A 16,321-nucleotide genomic window follows, 5' to 3' on the forward strand; every position below is an offset into this window, starting at 1 on the left:
TTTATTTTGAGAGAGAGAAAAAGAACATGAGTGGGAGAGGAGCAGAGAGAGAGGGAGAGAGAGAGAGAATCACAAGCAGGCTTCAAGCTGTCAGCATGGAGCCTGATGTGGGACTCGATCCCACAAACCCTGAGATCATGACCCAAGCTGAAATCAAGAGTAAGATGCTTAACTGACTGAGCCACCTAAGTGCCCCTCCCTCCATTTTTGAAATATGAGTTTGTGTTTAAAATGGCAAGCATTTTGGGATGCCTGAGTGGTTCAGTCAGTTAACCATCTTGGTTTCAGCTCAGGTCAGGATCTCACAGTTCATGAATTTGAGCCCCGCATTGGGACTGCTTGGCATCCTCTCTCTCTCCCCTTCTCTGCCCCTCCCCTGCTCGCTCGCTCTCTCTCTCTCTCTCTCTCTCTCTCGCTTTCTCACTCAAAATAAACTTTAAAAAAATGGCATGCATTTTAATGAGGAAATTATACTAGTTTCAATACTTAGGGATGTGTTTTTAGGTACACGTGGCAACCTCTGCACAAAATGGTTTTGATTTCAGATGAATGCTCTTATCATACTGTTTGGGGAGTGGTGTGAGTATGCATGCCTCTACATGTGCATGACCCCACCACTGACTGGGTCTCAAAGAGAAGAGCCAAACTGTTAATCAATGAAGGACTTGGGGGGCTTTTTGTTTTTGTCCCCAGAGATATTTTGTTTTGTTTATTTAGTTTGTTAGTTTCATTTTATTTTATTTTTTAATGTTTATTCATTTTTTGAGACAGAGACAGAGTGCAAGTCGGGGAGGGGCAGAGAGCGAGGGAGACCCAGGATCCAAAGCAGGATCCAGGCTCTGAGCTGTCAGTACAGAGCCCGACATGGGGCTTGAACCCACGAACTGCGATATCATGACCTGAGCCACAGCTGGTCACTTAATCGAATGAGCCACCCAGGTGCCCCTATTTATTTAGTTTTGTAAAGATTAAAAAAAATTTTTTTTTAATTTTTGATAGAGACAGAGCACAGTGGGGAGGGGCAGAGAGAGAAGGAGACACAGAATCTGAAGCAGGCTCCAGGCTCCAGGCTCTGAGCTGTCAGCACAGAGCCCAATGCAGGGCTCGAACTCACCAACCACGAGATCATGACCTGAGCCGAAGTCGGACCCTTAACTGACTGAGCCACCTAGGTGCCCCTGCAAAGATTTTTTTTTAAAGTAATATCTACACCCAAAGTGGGGCATGAACTTACAACCCTGATAGCAAGAGTCAAGTGCTCTGGGGCACCTGGGTGGCTTAGTCGGTGAGTCATCTTGATTTTGGCTCGGGTCATGATCTCGAGATTTGTTGAGTTTGAACCCCTTGTTGGGCTCTGCGCTGATAGTGCAGAGCCTGCTTGGTATTCTTTCTCTTTCCTTCTCATCCTCTGCCCCTCTCCCGTCAAAATAAATAAACTTTAAAAAAAAAAGTCACATGCTCAGGGCACCTGGGGGGCCCAGTCGGTTAAGTGTCCAACTCGTGATACCAGCTCAGGTTGTGATCTCAAGTTTATGAGATTGAGCCCCGCTTTGGGCTCCGTGCTGAAGGGGAGCCTGCTTGGGATTCTCTTTTTCCCTTTCTCTCTGCCTCTCTCCCACTCATGCACGTGCACTCTCCTTGTTAAAAATAAAGAAATGATCATTAAAATAGTCATTACAAATGTGTAACATGCTGTAAAGACTGAGCCAGCCAGGTGCCCCTGACCCCCCAAGACATTTTAGAACCAGTTTTATTCAGCATCAGCTCACCTCAAGCCCAACAATTAGGATTTCCAGTAATTGTCCCCAAGCATAGTGATTTGATTATGTGGCATGAGGGGCCTTCAGGGAATAGGTATTTCACTACGTGCAAAGCATGCATTGTCCTTACTGGACACTTGCAGCTGGCTGCCTGGGAAAGCCCAGAGCAGGGGAGGTGGGAGGAGGGGAGATTTGGAGGTTTCCTACCGGTTTGGGCACCCTTTGCCCAGGGCTGATTCTCCAAGGTGGCCTTTCCCTATGAGTGACTTCTAGGAGGCACTGGCGTTTTATCACTTAACCTGTGCATGTTCGAAAAGCCTCAGGTGGTTGCAGAAGTTACCATATTTGTTTGCAACTTGCAGTTGGCTTGCTTGCTTGTGGCTTTGTGCAGGTGAGTCTGCGAGGGTTTGGATGCTGTGGAATGCAGGATCCTGGCCAGCTGCTGTCCTCTCACAGAACCCAGTGGGAAAGACTCACCGCCATCGGTGCTCCATTTCGATTCCGCAGAGGCCCTTTCTCCAGCCATCGCCATCACTGGAAACGTCCTGGCTTGGGGTTGGGGGGAGGAGGAGAGGGAACAGTCAGTTCTCTGAAGATCTCAGGTTCCCTTCAGGGGCTGCGTGGGAGACTAAGGATGAAACCCGCAGACACCCACCTCTGCCAGGCTCCCCTTCATCATGCTCTGCAGGTGTTAAGAAGCAAATGAAGTTTCATGGGAAAATCATCTAACTGCTTGTCAAGGGCTTCCAATGACTATGGCTGATGATAATAGAAGATTTTGGGGGGAGCAGTGAGGCAGAATAATGTGTGTCTGGCTGGAGTGAACTGAAGCTGGTATTTTCCAGATACAGTTCAAGTAACTTCCTTCAAAAGTATGCATATAAAAATTCATTTCTATGAATGTTCAAAAGAATTTTGATTATATGGCTTGAAGTTTGTCTAAAACCTTTGCTTAAAAATAATCTTGGCAAGTCAAAAATGTGCATATTTCCATTTCTGCCTTCCTTTCCTGATTCTAATCTGTCTTCTCGCATTGTGATTTCTTTGGCTTTTTTTCAAGTTACGTTAAATGTCTCTTAGTTGCCCCACCAGTTTCTTACATGACCTCCAGGAAGTGAGTTAAGCCCTCCCATGTGAAGGATTGTTTCACTATCATTCAGTCTTCCTCATTAGCCCTTCAAAGTCTTCTGATGGGATCACGGAAGGTCTCATTTTAGCAACGTGTGTTGTAACTAGGGCTGGTTGGCCGAAATGGTCTAGGAAGGAAAATGATCAACAGAAACGGCAATCCGTTAAGGAAACATTTGGTGCGCAGGTAGAAGGAAAATGTATTTCTAATGCACACTTTTGTCTCAGTAGCATTCATTCAAATGTTTGCTGTCAGAATTTATAGAAGTTCCCTTTCCTCTCTATGTGAAGATTATTCTAGTAATTTTATACCACTGGATGTGCTTTCATTACCGGTTTGTCAGAGTTAAAGGGTGTTCAAGATGAAATTTGAGGTTAACAAGAAAATACTCATTGCTTTTGCTGGTTGCCTAGTGCTGCATGTTTCTTAAATTTCCAAACAAACTTTTGTAGGGATGAGGGGAAATGTGTAGAAGGAATTCTGGAAATCTTCGACATGCTCTTGGCAACGACTTCAAGGTTCCGTGAGTTAAAACTCCAACACAAAGAGTATCTCTGTGTCAAGGCCATGGTCCTCCTCAACTCCAGTAAGTAGCCACACAGCTGGGCTGTGTTTTATGGGGGAGAGATGCTGTTTCTAGAACTAGCCTGGTGGGAAGAACAGTATCAAACTTCTTATTTTACTTAAAAAGGGAAAAATGGCTTCCTTTCTGACTTCTCTGTTTCATTTTCTAGGGATTGAAACAGTAGTTAACTTTTGGTAACTTGAATATGAATTATTCACTGGCTGAATTACTGGCAGTAATTTAAAAAGTGGCTCAAGCTAGAAAAGAAAAAAAAAAGAACTTTAAAATACTTACTTTACAGCTTTGTTCATTGTTTATACAGGCATTTTACATGGTTGACCCGCATTTATATTTACTCTTTTGCTTTTACAGATTCATTCATTCATTGATTTCATTTATTCATTTGGTAAAGACATTGAAGATGTAGTCCTGCCTTCCAACAGCTCACAGTCTAGGGAGGGAGAGAGAGAAAACAAATTATGAAAAGCAGTGATCGGTGGTCTAATAGAGTAGGTACAGAGTGCTGTGGGAAACCAGGAGAGACACAGGAGTGGCTGCAGAAGGAAACACGGTTTGAGTGCGTCTTCAGGGACGGGCATACATTGGCGGGACAAGGGAAGCACTAGGAGAAATGAAAGGAGGGCCAGGAGCTGCAGGCTGTGCAGAGGAGCAGAGGGAGGTGCGTATGGTTGTGCAGGGTGGTACCGGAGATTACACTGCACGCCTTGGCCGAGAACTGCCCCTGGGGTGCTGAGCAGCCCTAGAAGAGGTCCAGGCAGGGCAGTATCACGGACAGAGAAGCGTTCCGTAGAGATCACTGTGGCTTCCACGTGGAGGACTGGCTGGAGAGGGGAGAGACAGAGGCCGGGGCCTACGCAGAGTCATCAGGGACGCTGAGAGCCTGAACGGACTTGCTGTGGATGGGCCAGGGAGGAAGGGCCTGACTTGAAGGAAACATCGGGGTTCGAAGTGAGAAATGAGAGAGGCACTGAAGGTACATGGGTGTGGTAGTGTTGCTGCTCTTTTCTTATTATATAAGTAAAACCTGGTTCTTGTAAACATTCAAACAAAAGAAAAACATACAAGGAAGAAAAAAATCACCAGGAATCTCCCCCCGCCCCTGGGCAAGATAACCACCATAAGTTTGGAGACCAATCTTTAACAGCTCTCTGTAGATAGATAGATAGATAGATAGATAGATAGATAGATAGATAGATAGACAGACAGACAGACAGCTCTCGATAGATGTAGGTAGGTACATAGGTAGAGATGGGTAGATAGGTAGATAGGTAGATAGATATACGCACACACACATACGTACACAGAGAGGGAGATACCCATGCACACACAGGCTTATATGTATAATTTTACATAAACAGCAGAGCATCTTATGTTAAAAATTATAAAGACTTTGAAAGAGGCCTACTTTCATCTAATTATTGGCTTGACCCTTCCAGCCCAACACCAACTAGCTAGTCTTAACAACCAGAGGATAGATTTTATACCTTCTTCTATGCTCTAATAATCTTTTAAAATAATACGTCCCCTCCAATATCCACATAGATAAGCTTTTTCCCCCTATTTAATCAAAGTTAGGGGGAACCTGGGTGGCTCAGCTGGTTGAGGGCCCAACTTTTGGTTTCGGCTTGGGTCATGATCCCAGGGTCATGGGATCGAGCCCCACATGGGGCCCTGTGCTGAGTGTGGAGCCTGCTTGGGATTCTCTCTCTTTCTCCCTCTGCCCCTGCCCCTCTCCCCGGCTCACACTATCTCTCTCTCTCTCTCTTTCTCTCTCTCTCTCTCTCTCTCTCAAATTAAAAACAAAAACAAAAAACCTCACTTTAAAAAATTAGCATAATTTTAAAAGTTGGGATACCTATATATACAAATACTTCTCTGTGTCTTGTGTTTTTACTTTCCAAAATGCTGTGAAATACCTCCAGGTCAGCTAGGAGAGGTGTAACTCATTCTTTGAGTGAGGACATTGTCTGAATTGTTCAACCATTTGTTTGATGGGCCTTAATTACAGCTTTTTTTTTTTTTTTTTGCCATTATAAACATTGCTGCAGTAAATACAGTTGTGCTATTTTGTACACATTTCTAAGTTTTTATGTAGTGTTGACACTGTTTAGTTTACCACCTACCTGGTGTTTGGCCCAGCTCCTGTCCCTGGTATTGCTTGCTTTGCTTAGCTATTTACTCTCGTTGGCTTATTTCTTTCTGAAATAATATGGGTATGCAAGTTTTTGTTGTTGTTGTTTTGTATATGCAAGTTTTAATCCTCCAACTGATGATGTACGGATAACTTCATTTGGGCATCATATGGGGCTTTGCTACCTAGATTTTATCCAATCTTACAACTTCATGCTGGAAACAATGGGAATCTCTGGGATCGTTTGATGCCACTTTATTTTAAATCATCCAAAGCAGCAGTTCCTGAAGCCAAAACTCAATGCAGACCCTGTGGCCACCTTCTGGGCACCTGCCCACTCCTTCTGTAACCTACACTTTCCTGCGTGTCTAACACCCCCACATACTGTTGGCCACTGGCACTAGATCTGATGAGAGGGAAAGGGAGACATACAGAGCAGTGCTTCTTGAGCCTTGGCATGGAGCATGGAGATAGAGGGCTGGATCTGGGCAGGGAGAGTCAGTCCTGAGGGAGGGGAAGGGGGCAAATGAAGAAGGAGATATAGAGACCCCGAAGACAACCTTTATGTACTTCCCAGTTGGGTTTCAATCTGGCCCTACCTGCCTAGCAGGGCATTTCCCCTACACCCAGTGCACTCTCCACCCCAGTTCCAGAAAACTGTGTGAATAGAAATGGTCAACTGTTGGACGAATGAAAATTGTAGAGAAAGCCAAAGAAGACTCCTAAATGCTCTGGCGCTTCTGGCACCTTCTTGACATTTGTACCATTCACCTTTTACAACATAGTACGAGGCTTACATCAGCGATTAAGGTGATGTGTGTATAGAGTACGTCCCACTGAGATCTTTGAAATTGATCGTGGAAGAAAATGGACTTTTCCTGATCTCTTTGAATCCACCTACAGACCTTACCTCACACGTGTGCTGCGATTTCTGTCTTTGTTGCTTGAAAAGTTCATTCCCATCTTGGCACAGGAGGATCATCAAGTGCTAGATTTTGGGGCTTCTCTTACTTTTGGAAATAATTTAGAACTCATTTCTGTGAAGCAAAGTGCTCCTTGCAAAGCCATGTGCTTCTTGTTACACCACTTTGCAGTAGAAAGCCTTCTGTTTGGCAAGGCTTCTTACTGTCAGTTTAGCCTCCGAGACATCATATTGTGTTGTTGTGAAAACTAGAAGTATCATCTGTGCAAATGGGAAAGACCAAGGCTACAGCGTCCCTCCTGCAGCGTCTGACAGAACTGCCATCATAAAATTACAGAAGGTGAGTCAGGCATGTGACGTAATCACCATTTGTGGTGGTAAATTGAGTAGAATTTGTTTACACTCAATTCTATATTTAGGAAATCTTCTTTTAACAAAGTTCCTTTCTCACTTGGTAGTCAAAACAGTTGTCAGATGCATTTAGGAAAACGGGATTCTGTTTCTCCTGGGAAATTTCCATTGTCAGGAGAGAGGGGTCTTTTGTGTGCTAGATTTTAAGCATTTGAAGGTATAGGCTTTTGCTGTTGTTGTTTTGGATTATTTGTAGCGTTACATTAAAAATAGGGACAGAATCTACTTTCCCACCTTAAATTTAAAAAAAGAAAAAGAAAAACTGGAGAATATACAAAATAGACCTTGGACATTGGACAACAGACCACACAGGACAGTGATCCCCAAGAGAAGGGACACAAATGAAATGAACTCTTGGATCACCCAGTTTACTATCTAGAGCCAACTACCAGGTTCCATAGGGAGAGGTAACCCAAATAGACACCAGTGGTCTCCCTGCACAGGGAGGACAGAGTCATGAATTTGAGGAGGTCAAGGCAGCTGGGATTTGCAGGGGAGGAGACTACTGGAGAGAAAGAGCTGGGTGCATAGGCTTTGGAGATCTGTAGCGGGTGCCCTTCAAGTTTTCGTCTGAGCATTAACCTCATGCTTATGAGGATACTAACCAAGGACAGGGAAAGAGCCATCAGAAAGGAGCAGACAGAAAATCCCTAGCATTTACACAGGGGCTGGAATAGTTCATGTGCTCACCACCCAGCAGGAAAACACTGTAATATACTGGACATTGGGTGTAGTATCCAAAAAGGTATTGCATCGGTAGCGAGGTGAACTTAGCCCTAGACTTAAAGGCTGCTCTGATCCTATCAAACAAAACTTAAAAGCACGCCTGAAGGATGAAATTTATTGTCAAGTAATGTAACTGCATCACAGAACAAAGTTCAAGAATATTTAAAAGAATCCAAGAATATCCAATACCCAACCAGGTAAAGTTCACAATGTCTTATAACCAGTCAAAAGTTAGCAAGCATGCAAAGAAGCAGAAAACATGACCCATAATAAGGAGAAAAACCAATAAACTGGAAAAGACCCCAAAATGATACAGATGATAGAATTCGTAGGCAAGAACATTAAAACAATAGTTTAGTAACAATAATTACTATAACTATTTTCCAAATGTCTAAGAGGTAGAGGAAAGCATGAGCAGATTTAGAGGAGACATGGAAAATATGAAATACATGCAAATTGAATTTCTAAATGTGAAATTTATAGCTATATGGGATTTATATCTGTGTTGGGAAGTGGAAGAGGGACAGTAAAATATCCTGCAGACTGAGAAAGCACTTTGAGACCAAACAAACAATGCAAACCACTCCACACTGTTTATATGGTTTTATTTAAAGATTAAACAAGTTTCTTTCACAATGGTAAATGGGTATATTTGTCAAGAAGACATAAAAATGCTAAACATTTATGCATTAAAAAGAGGATGTCAAAATATCTGAGCAAAATCTGATAGAACTGCAGGGAGAAATGGACAAATCTCTTGTTATAGTTGGAAATTTTAATGTCCCTCTGTTAGTTCTATCAATACAGAACAAGTAGACAGAAAATCAGTAAATATAGAGACTTGAACAATATCGTTAACCAACTTGACCTATTTGACATGTATAGAACCCTCTACCCAACAACAGTAGAAAATATGTTCTTTTCAAGTATTCATGAAATATTTACAAGGATAGACCATATTCTGAGTTATAATACAAGTCTCAATATGTTAAAAAGGATTTAAGTCATACAAAGGATTTTCTTTGATAGAGTGAAACTAAATTAGAAACCGCTAATAAAAAGGTCTTGGAAAATTTCCAAACATTTGGAAACCAGATAACATACATCTAAATAACCCATGGATCACAGGCAAAAATCACAAGCAATACTAGAAAATATTATGAACTAACTTACAATGAAAATACATTGTAGCAGAATTTGTGGGTTGCAGCTAAAGCCATAGTTTGAGGGAGATTTATAGCACTCAAGACGCATAGTAAAATAAAAGCAAGGTCTCAGATTAATGACCTTAGCTTCCAACCTTAAGCAACTAGGAAAAGCAAAGCAAATGAAACTCCAAGTAAGCCAAAGAAAACAAATGATAAGGATTAGAGTGGAAATCAATGGGACAGAAAAAAGGAAAGCAATCGATATCAAGGAAACCAAAAGCTGATTTTTTTGAGAACAATAAAATTGTTAAGCCTCTAGGCAGACTGATTAGAATAAAGGAAAGAAGGCACAAATTACCAATATCAGGAGCAAGAGCGGTGACATTACTGGTGACATTATTATTCTGCAGATATTAAAAAGAATAATGAGGTCATATTATGAACAACTTTATGCCAATACATTTGAATACTTAGATGAAATGGAAAAATTCCTTAAAAGACAGAAATTACTCAAGAAGAAATTTTAAAATGCTGAGTAGCCATATATTTATTAAGGAAGTTGAATTTGTAGTTAAAAACTTTCCCATAATGAAAACTCCAGGCCCAGATGGCTTTTCTGGGAGAATGCTACCAAACATTTAAGGAATTAATAATCCCAAATTTGTACACACTTTGTTTTTTACTTTTTTCATGTTTAATTTTTTTTTAAATTCCAGTATAGTTAACATACAATATTCTGTTAGTTTCAGGTGTACAATATACTGACTCAGCAATTCTGTACATTACTCAGTGTTCATCACTGAGCACTGAATGAACAAGTGAACTGATGACAAGTGAACTCCTTAGTCCCCATCACCTATTCCTCCACTCGCCTCCCCCATGGTAACCATCAGTTTTCTATATTTAAGAGTTGCTTCTTAGTTTCTCTCTCTTTTTCCTTTGTTCATTTGTTTTGTTTCTTAAATTCCATATATAAGTGAAACATATGCTATTCATCTTTCCTGACTGACTTATTTCACTTAGCATTATATTCTCTAGCTCCATTTATGTTATTGCACATGGCAAGATTTCATTCTTTTTATGGCTGAGTAATATTCCTGTGTGTGTGTGCACGCGTGCGTGCTTGCGCTTTATCCATTCATCTTTTGATGGACACATGGGCTTCTTCCATAATTTAGCTATTGTAAATACTGCAATAAACATAGGGGTGCATGTATCCCTTTGAATTAGTATTTTTGTATTCTTTGGGTAAATATTCAGTAGTGCAATTACTGGATCATGGGGTGGTTCTGTTTTTAACTTTTTCAGGAACTTCCCTATTGTTTTCTACAGTGGCTGCAACAGTTTACATTCTCACCAACAATGCCTAAGGGTTCCTTTTTCTTTACATCCTTGCCAGCACCTCTTGTTTCTTGTGTTGTTGATTTTAGCCATTCTGGCAGATGTGAGGTAGTATCTCATTGTAGTTTTGATTTGCATTTGCCTGCTGATAAGTGATGATGAGCATCTTTTCACAGTGTCTGTTGGCCATCTATATGTCTTCTTTGGAAAAAATTCTGCTCATGTCTTCTGCCCATTTTTAAATTAGATTGTTTGGTTTTTGCTGTTGAGTTGTATAAGTTCTTTATAGATTTTGGATATTAACCCTTTGCTCGGTATGTCGTTTGCAAATATCTTCTCTCATTCAATAGGTTGCCTTTTTAGTTTTGTTGATTATTTCCTTTGCTGTCAGAGGTTTTTATTTTGGTGTAGTCCCAATAGTTTACTTTTACTTTTGTTTCCATTGCTTCAGGAGACATATCTAGAAGGATGTTGCTACAGCCAATGTTAGAAAAATTACTGCCTGTGCTCTCTTCTAGGATTTTTATGGTTTCGTGTCTCACATTTAGGCCTTTAATCCATTTTGAGTTTATTTTTGTGTATGGTATAAGAAAATGGTCCAGTTTCATTCTTTTCCATGTAGTTGTCCAGTTTTCCCAACACTATTTATTGAAGAGAGTATCTTTTTCCCATTGTACATTCATTCCTCCTTTGTCAAAGATTAATTGACCATTTAACTGTGGATTTATTTCCAGGTTTTCTATTCTGTTCCATTGATCTATGTGTCTGTTTTTGTGCCAGTACCATACTGTTTTTGATTATTACAAATTTGTAATATAATGTAAAGTCTGGGATTGTGATACCTCTAGTTTTGTTCTTCTTTTTCTCTTTTTTTAATTTAAAAAAATTTTAATGTTTATTCACTTTTGAGAGACAGAGCATGAGCAGGGGAGGGGCAGTGAGAGAGAGAGAGAGAGAGGGAGAGAGGGAGACACAGAATCTAAGGCAGGCTCTAGGCTCTGAGCTGTCAGCACAGAGCCTGATGCGGGGCTCGAACCCACAAACTGCGAGATCATGACCCAAGCTGAAGTCGGACACTCAACCGATTGAGCCACCCAGGCGTCCCTTGTTCTTCTTTTTCAAGATTGCTTTGGCAGGGCACCTGGGTGGCTCTGTTGGTAAGATCCGACTTTGGCTTAGGTTGGAAAGATAACATGCTAATTGATGTAGACAATCCCAAGGGGTCTACAAAAAAAATGGGTTTATTAAGGTTGTAGGATAAAAGGATAATATATATAAATCAATTGTATTTCTACATAGTAGCAATTAACAAATGATAATTGAAATTAAAATCAATATTATTTATATAGCATTACAAATTATTAAACTTAGGGATAAATTTGACAGAAGGTTTGAGACTGAAAACTCAAAACATTTCTGAGAGAAATTAAATAAATTGTAAATAAATGGAGAGATATGTTAATGGCCTAGCAGATTCAATATTGTTAAGATGTCAGTGCTCCCCTCAAAATCATCTATAGATTCAATTTGGTCCCAATAAAAATCTCAGCAGGCTTTTTTTGGTAGAAATTGACAAACAGATTCTTAAATTCGTAGGGAAATGTAATGAACCTAGAACAGACAAAAGAACTTTGAAAAAGAACTAAGTTGGAAGACTCATACTACTGGACTTCGAGATTTATTCTAAAGCCACAGGAATGAAAACAACATGTATTGACATCAAAATAGATCACTGAAACAGAATAGAGTCCAGAAATAGACCTATACAACAAGGAATTTTTAACAAAGGTGTCAAGGTAAATAGGGAAAGAATGATCTTCCCACTAGATGGTGCTTGAACTAAAATAGGCAAATTTTGAATGGATACCTCATCAAAGATGATATGCTGCTGGCAAATAATTACATGCAATGGTGCTAAAATTATTCATCAGAGGGGCGCCTGGGTGGCGCAGTCGGTTAAGCGTCCGACTTCAGCCAGGTCACGATCTCGCGGTCCGTGAGTTCGAGCCCCGCGTCAGGCTCTGGGCTGATGGCTCAGAGCCTGGAGCCTGCTTCCGATTCTGTGTCTCCCTCTCTCTCTGCCCCTCCCCCGTTCATGCTCTGTCTCTCTCTGTCCCAAAAAAAAAAAAAAAAAAAAAAATTATTCATCAGAGAAATCTAAATTAAAACACAATGAGAAACCACTCCATACCCAATAGATTGGCTAAAATTAAAGAGACTGACCATATCAAGGGTTTGTGAGAATGTGGAATAAGAACTCTCACTGCACTACTGGGGAGGATATAAATTGGTACAACTACTTTTATTTACTTATTTTGGTGCAGATACTCTTGAAACCTGATTGGCATTTTCTTAAATAGTTAAGCATACATGTACCAGGTTACCCATTCATCCCACTTCTTGGTATTACCGAAGAGAGATGAAAGCATATGTTCATACAAAAACTTGTATGCAAATGTTTATAGCAACTTTATTTGTAATAACGCTAAACAGGTAACAACCCAAATGACCACCAACAGATGAAAGGATAACCAAATGTAATATATCCATAGAGTAGAATACTGCTCAGCAGTAAAAAGCATTGAACTACTGATAGATATATGCAGCATTATGAACCTTAAAATAATGGTGCTGAATGAAAGAAGATAGACAAAAAAGCATACATACTAGAAGACCTCATTTACATAAATTTCAGAAAAAGCAAGCTAATCTATAGTAGCAACAGATCTGTAGTTGCCGGGGGATGGGATGGGGGTTGGGGAAGGTGGAGGGATAGATTACTTAGGAACACGAGGGAACTTTTGAGGGTGATGAATGTGTTCATTATCTTGATTGTGGATTATGCTTTTAATGGTGTGTGTATGTGTGTGTGTGTATGTATATATATATGTACATATGTCAAGACTAATCAAATTGTACACAGTAAGTATGTGCAGGTTATTGCATATCAGTTATACTTCAACAAATCTGTAAACAATGTAATTAAAACAGAAAAAGAAAGACGAAGAGGACAAAAATTGTAGCCTGAATGGAAAAGACATACTGCGCAGCAGCGACTGTATCCAGTACAGGAGGGAGACCCTGGGGATGAGGGTCAGGAAAAGAGAAATGGAGTAGGTTTCTTAAAGTCCAAAGGCTGTGGATGTTCTGTGTCCCGTATTGGAAGAGCAGAGTCTCTGAGGGCTGCTACTTGTTGCTGTCAGCTTCCCTTGTGTGCTAGGTAAGCATTGGGCTGTCTGGAGGTAGTCTCCTGCGTAAGTGACGAGCTCAAGTTGGGATGACATCATTCAGTCAGGTCTGAATTGGTATCAGCATGCTAGGTGGCCAGGTCAGGGTTTGTTAGTAGTCATATGTATGTATACGTACGTATGTGTTTAGATCTGACTTTTTTACAGCCAAGACCATGTTTTTAACGGAACTATGAGGTACAATTAATATACAATAAACTGTACCTGCTTAAAGCATACAATTTTATGCATTTGGGCAATCATATACGCCCCTGAAAGCGTCACCACAGTTAAGATAGTGAACATATCTATTACACTCAGAAGTTTCCTTGTGCCCCTTCCTAATTTCCCCCTTCTTCATTTCTTCCCCCTGTCCAATCCCATGCAACCCCCCAATACAATTTCTGTCACTATAAAACATAGTCAACATAAAATGGCACAGATTAGTTTGCATCTTATAAAATTTTATATAAAATGTATTTGGGGGTGACCAACTATTTAGATTTACCTGAGACTGAGGAGTTTCCTGGATGCAGGATCCTCAGTCATGCTAACAGGTGTGTAATGGCATATATTTGTGGTTGCTTTGGTTTTTTCCTATAACTAATGATGTGAATTTTTTCGTATGCTGCTTTGTGATATCTGTATCTTCTTTGGGGAAGTATTTGTTAAAATAGTCCATTTTTAATGGGATATTTGTTTTCCTTTTTTTTTTTTTTTTTTGAGGTACAGTTGACATACAATATTAGTCTCAAAATTTTTTTAACATTCAGCTTTGAGAGACAGAGCAGAACTGTGAGTGGGGGAGGGGCAGAGAGAGAGGGAGACACAGAATCTGTAGCAGGCTCCAGGCTCTGAGCCGTCAGCACAGAGCCCCACGCAGGGCTTGAACTCATGAACCGTCAAATCATGACCTGAAGTCGGACACTTAACCGACTGAGCCCCCCAAGTGCCCCTGTATTAGTTTTGGATGTAGGTAGCTATGTTTTAAATAGCTGCATACTTCTGTGTTATTTATCTCTATTTATTTATTTATTTATTTATTTATTTATTTATTTACTTACTTACTTACTTACTTACTTTCTGGGTTATTTATCTCTTCTGATAATGGACATAATATAGAATGAATATTAACTTTATTATCCAATTCAATTTCAGTTTAGTAAATGTTTATTTGGTTTCAGGTATGTGCCAATGACTTCTAAATAGTAAAAATGTCAAAGTGAACTAGATACATGTGTTTGGTCTAGAATAGCGATATACACTGAAACAGGTAATCGGGGGTCTGGTCCTTGCTAGGCTTTAGTAGCAGAAGAGTATCGTCCTTGCTACAGGGAGAGAGATAGAGAAAGGACATCACCATTTTGATTCCTCTCTCACCACGTCCTCTTACACACAACCTAGGATGTGAGGGGCACTTGGCATAACTTTATTATTCTCAGCCTTTGATGCGGCTTCTGAAACTTGGCTTCTAAAATTTGGAGATCACAGAAAACACTGCATTTAACAGCCTGTTACAATGTTTGCTAAAATGTTTTAGAACTCAAAAGTGTTATACAAGTGTTGTAGTTAACATAACAACATATCCAAATTAAGAGTGGTGGGACCAGCCATCTTGTCATCCAGAAACCTGAAGACTGAATACGTTTTCCCCTGGATAGAATCAAGGGTACTGAATGTAGGACATGTAGTCGGATCAGTCTGCAAATAGTCCTTAAAAATATTTAAAATTAGGAAGAGGTCTGTGTTTTTAGATTTTTTTTAATGTTTGTTTTTGAGAGAGAGTGACAGAGCATGAGCAGGGGAGGGGCAGAGAAGAGAGGGAGCCTCGGAAGCACGCTCCGGGCTCTGAGCCGTCAGCACAGAGCCCATTGTGGGGCTTGAACCCACAAACCATGAGATCATGACCTGAGCTGAAGTCGAATGCTCAACCGACTGAGCCACCCAGGAGCCCCTGGAAGAGGTCCATTTGTTCAAGCAGTTTTAAGACTTAAAAAGGATGAAACTTTTTGTTCAATGAAAGAAATAGAGGGTTAGAACCAGGCAATGCCCTTTGCCATTAACAAGATGATGGAGACAACAACTCAAGCCCTGGTTCACTCTGAGTTTTGGGGAGAGCTCCCGTGAGGCAGGTGGGTGGAAGGCAGAGGCACAAAAGGATACACAGAAGGATGCTGAAGAGGCCAGACGGGGCCTTTTCTATTGACGGACTGTGGGAGCAAAGCATTGTGAACATCAGCCTGCTGGTTTCCTATCACGGGCCTTTCTCAAACACTGGCCTGTTGTCATGGTGCTGGGGTAGGAGGTGGTGATAAAGGGATGGGTCATGGCTAGAGCTTCCTTACCTTAAAGCAAAGAGGCAAACACCACATATACCTCCCCAAAGTACATTTTTCCTTTGGCTAGTATTCTGGGATTTTTATTAAACACTTAAGATTTTCTGATTTATTTGCCTTCAGTCAAGGAGAGCTTATATCTTCATCCTTTGAACATAGGATGTGGCAGATCTTGGGGAGTCTCCCCCCCCCCCCCCGCCCCTCCTCGGTGTACTGCTCAGAATGTCATCAGGTAGGTCAGTGAGAGCAACATACAGCTGTACCCAGGTGATAAAGAGGAGAGGAGATTATGTCTTTGTTTTTATTTTACTTTCTTTGGTATGTGTGGGGCATGGTGCCAAGATCTTGTCTTCTTTAGTTTCATGTAAAGTAATTGAACTGTGTTCTAAAATGAATCCTGACGTTTTTTAAATACTTTTTTTAAACAATTTTTTTTACTGATTTGTTTCACTCCTTTTTTTAAAACTTTTTTTTTTTTAGTGTTTATTTATTTTTGAGAGAGAGAGACACACACACAGAGTGCGAGCGGGCGAGGGGCAGAGAGAGAGGGAGACCCAGAATCTGAAGCAGGTTCCAGGCTCTGAGCTGTCAGTACAGAGCCCGA

General features: G+C 40.7%; 1 protein-coding gene across 1 annotated transcript in view; it reads left to right on the forward strand.

Moving 5' to 3' along the window:
* ESR2 (estrogen receptor 2) overlaps window positions 1-16,321 on the forward strand; it is a 73,602-nt gene that overhangs the window by 47,461 nt on the left and 9,820 nt on the right. The window contains exon 7 of the mRNA XM_025918677.2: window positions 3,342-3,475. Coding sequence (XP_025774462.1) covers window positions 3,342-3,475 — 134 coding nt within the window. The remainder of the gene's footprint in view (window positions 1-3,341; window positions 3,476-16,321) is intronic.

Source organism: Puma concolor, chromosome B3 (assembly GCF_028749965.1).
Source record: "Puma concolor isolate L17-30 chromosome B3, mPumCon1.1.hap2, whole genome shotgun sequence".
NCBI classification, from domain to species: domain Eukaryota; kingdom Metazoa; phylum Chordata; class Mammalia; order Carnivora; family Felidae; genus Puma; species Puma concolor.